Here is a 4,157-nt window from a genome sequence, read left to right as displayed (position 1 = left end):
ACACACACACACACGGATCTATGGTGACTCTGATCCATCCCCACCTCCCATCAAATACAGAATTAACATCGCCAGTAAAAACGATGATTAATGTTCCGCCAATTTGACTAATTTACATTTAAGTGTGCACAGAGAGCCCAGTGTTTGTGTAAAGACTAATGTTGTTTTTCAGTGGTACACAAATTTAACAATCCCAACTAAAAAGCACTTATTTTGTTGAAATCATTTGCTTACAGATTGGTCCCCCCAGTCCAAAAATCCTATCTGCGCCCCTGCTTCACTTGTACTAATAAACACTGTTACACTTCTTACAGTTACTTTGAACATGTACTTGGATATATGAGGGGTTTATTTTTCATTTTAACTCAGTAATTAGTCTTTTCAAAAAGCGCCTATAGGTGAGCACTGAGATTGTCGAGAGGCAAATGTATTAGCAAACTCTTTGACCTCAGTATCCTGCTGGTTTTTTAGTCGTGTTATCAAATTACTTGTGTTGAAAGTGCTAGAATTAGTCCCTCCTCTTGACAACTTTGCTGAGGATAATTTGCAGTTTGCAGTTCACTTTACTTTTGTCACCATGGCTTAATTTGAAACATCTCCACATCGCTGACAATACTCCTCCTCCACCGTCTGACTGCTGAACTGAGAGCTGAACGTCATGCTGACTTAAAGTGGTATTGGTACTGTGGTATCAGAACATTCGTTTGAGTACAAGTACAGGTACACACACATGGTGCCATAACTGATACGCTATATTGTTATCAGTATTGGTGCATCCATGTCTTTCCTCTTTAACATTATGGTAATGGTCTCCTATTTGCTCCCGAACAGCAAACTGTCAACACTTCTGATTTTTATAGATATGCTTACAGTTGCAGATGATTACTATATCAAGTACATTTTTTAAAGGGGCACAGCTCTTACTCTAAATTCCTGTGGAAGCAGCGGTGGTGTACTGAGGTTTTCACAAACTGCATCTTCATCACATTTACTGTTTGCTAAATAACATATGCACTGCTGTTCATCTAATGTTTATGTGAGGAGGACAGTGGACAAACACGAGAGGCAGTCATCACTTATGGACATTGTTGACTACAGAATAAACTCGCCATGCCTTTTTGGCTGACATCACAGTAATTACAGTTCACTCAAGGAGAGCGAGTCAGAGACAGGCAGAGTAGAGTGAGACAGTAAACTCGTGACTGTAAACCGGAGCATCTGGAAATTTCACATCTGGACACACTCAGAAGAAATGACTCTTCAGCCAACAAGGTATAATATTATATACTTGAAATATTTCATTTTAAGCTGGAATATACTGTTTTTCTTCTTTTTAGAGGTATAAATCATAGTAAAGCAATGGTTTACAGTTTGTTGGAAAGCATTTGTTTGTTAAAAATGTATTGGCTAGTAAAGGAAACTCGAATTTAAATTATTTTTCTGATTTAGATGAAAACTAAACCTTTTACTACTAAAATAGACATGTTTGAAGTTTGAACTTAATCTTAGTGAACTTTCACAGATTTGAAATGAGATGTTCTTTTATTCTTTTTTGCTGCTATTCATATTATTTTAATTGATTAATGTGTTCAGATCTTTGTGAATAGGTTGAGCGTCAGGACAGCTCAGTCTTGGCCTAAGTAGGATAGATGTACTGATGACAGTTTCTTTAAATAATGCCAAACCTCTATTTACTAGAAAGCAAAAACTGTGACAGGAACTTCTGTAATCTTGCAGATAATCATGAACTGGAACCTTCTTTATTCAGAAATCATACATGTACTGGTCTTTAAATTGCCTCTAAGTTAAATAAAATAGTGTTTCTTAACAATGTTTTAAAGGTAAATACATCAGAGGGCTGAATCAGAAAGATGATATCTGATATTGTTTAAACACACAAACAGATGTACACATATATTCACACACAGATACACACACAAGTGGATAATCCAGCAGGCAGAGCTGAGCCTGTTGCTCATTACTGTAATATGGCAATTACTGTACCAAATTACTCAGAAACAGGTACAATAATTCTATGTGAATGGTAGTTAAAATGTATGGCTGCAGTGGGGAAAACAGCTATTTTGATTGCTGTAAAACAAATATATAGAACATTTAAAATTTCCTTTTTTTGACTGTGCCTTGTACCTAATAAACTCGGCTGATCTAAATGTTCAGTCATGTTTTATTAAAGTTATGTGCTGTTTACATATTCCAATTGAACAACTCATGTGATGACCCAATACTGAACGTTTCCACAGGAAACCAGAAAAAAAAAAATCCCCAAATAAATCATTTGGCTTGGCGATTTGTTTGGAAAGGTTTATAACTTTGTCTGAAAAAAATGTTGGAAATTTCCTACAAATATTTCATTAGCCTGGATTTGAATGAAAGAAACATTAAACTTCTTTTTAATGTTTTTTTGTCTAATAATTTCTCACTCTTCACAGCATCCCTGGCTTCAACGTCACAATATCGGATATAAACCATCACAACAACAATGGTTCTCCCTGTCCAGAAACAGAGGCCTGGGAATGGGTCTACACCATTGAGCCTGTTTATATTCTGATCATCAGTGTGCTGGGAATTATATTTAACCTATTTGTCTTGATGGTTTTCTGCCTCCACAAGAAGCCCTGTACTGTAGCTGAGATCTACTTGAGCAATCTGGCTGCAGCTGATCTTGTCCTGGTGTCCTGTTTGCCTTTCTGGGCAGTCAACATCTCCAATAACTTCAACTGGCCTTTTGGACAATTTATGTGCAAAATTGTCAACGTGGGCATCAAATTAAACGTCTACTCCAGCATCTATTTCCTCGTTTTAGTTGGCATAGATCGATACTTAGCACTGGTGCATGCTTTGTCACATGGAAGAATGCGGAGACCGAAGTATGCCAAACTAGGCTGCCTGCTGACCTGGAGTTTTGGCTTGCTGCTCAGCATACCCACATTCATCTTTAGGGAAGTGAAACATTTCCCTCAGTATAATGTTCATGCATGCTATCTGGAATATCCAAGCTACACTGCAGAGGTGCTCTGTGATGGGATGTTGCTGTTTCTTAGCTTCATCGTTCCTATTTCAATCATCTCATTCTGTACGTTGAAGATCATCCAGGCTTTAAAAACACAAGGAATAGAGAGGTTCAATGCTGAGAAAACTGAGCAGAAGGCCACCATCTTGATACTGGCGGTCCTCCTTGCCTTCCTCATATGCTGGGTGCCATTCCACCTAGTCACCATTTTGAATATACTCTCAAGAGCTGAGCTCCTTATAGGCTGTCACATCTCATCTGCGTTAGATATCTGCAACCAGATCTTCACCTACTTGGCCTTCTTCAACAGTGTACTCAACCCTGTCCTGTATGTTATTGTTGGAAAGAACTTCAGAAAGAAAGTTCAGGAACTTCTGAAGCAGTGGAGTATTAAAAGAACAATTACCTCTGAGTCCACGCGATCAAACTTGTCTTCTACTCTCAAAACGTTGGTGTAAAGCACCTCTCAGACTTTAACATTTCTTCCTGAAATGGACTTTAAAGAAAGATGTACAGTATTTTTTTTTCACTCTGAAATGATCATAAACCATTAAAATAATATCGTAAGGGTCAAACTTTCTCACTATTTAATTAAGCTTTACTTTGTGATTATATAAGTTATGCATAACCTAAACATTACTTCCAGGTGAAGTTACTTTATTTATTTTAACGTATTATTGCCAAATATAATTTTTGTTTCCTAAAATGGGAAAATTAAATCTTTTTAATACTTTTGATGAGCCAAACCTATAAACTTTGTGATGTATCAAAGTTGTAAATGTGTTCATGTGATGTATTCATACTCACTCGTTGTGAATTAATATCTATAAATGAGCTTTTCATATATTTTGGATTTCTAAAAATGTTTTGTTCATAACATAACCAATAAATAAAACATACAGCATGGCTTGTAAAGTTTTTTTTTTCATCTTTGTGATGCATTTAAATCTCAGACTAATCAGAAAAACAGACACTGACGAGTCAAAACAACTGTGGTGTCTGGTCCTGACTCAGAGTTAAAACAGGGATCTGTCAAAGATTTTCCAGTTGCAACACATAGTCATTTTCCTTTTTGTGGTTGCGAAGGCATCAGCCATCCTAGTTTGCATTTCTTTTCAGAAGACCA

General features: G+C 36.7%; 1 protein-coding gene across 1 annotated transcript; it reads left to right on the top strand.

The window, feature by feature from the left end:
- Nucleotides 1-1,108: 1,108 nt before the first annotated feature.
- On the top strand, nt 1,109-3,935 carry LOC108234231 (B2 bradykinin receptor). The gene is made up of 2 exons (XM_017413279.3): nt 1,109-1,272; nt 2,451-3,935. Exons 1-2 carry the CDS (start codon nt 1,253-1,255, stop codon nt 3,487-3,489), a joined length of 1,059 nt encoding a protein of 352 aa, XP_017268768.1. The 5' UTR covers nt 1,109-1,252; the 3' UTR covers nt 3,490-3,935.
- The last annotated feature ends 222 nt before the right edge of the window (nt 3,936-4,157 follow it).

Source organism: Kryptolebias marmoratus, linkage group LG10 (assembly GCF_001649575.2).
Source record: "Kryptolebias marmoratus isolate JLee-2015 linkage group LG10, ASM164957v2, whole genome shotgun sequence".
In the NCBI taxonomy this organism is placed as follows: Eukaryota; Metazoa; Chordata; class Actinopteri; order Cyprinodontiformes; family Rivulidae; genus Kryptolebias; species Kryptolebias marmoratus.
The sequence above is the reverse complement of the archived record's forward strand: the minus strand, read 5'-3'. Positions and strand labels throughout refer to the sequence as shown.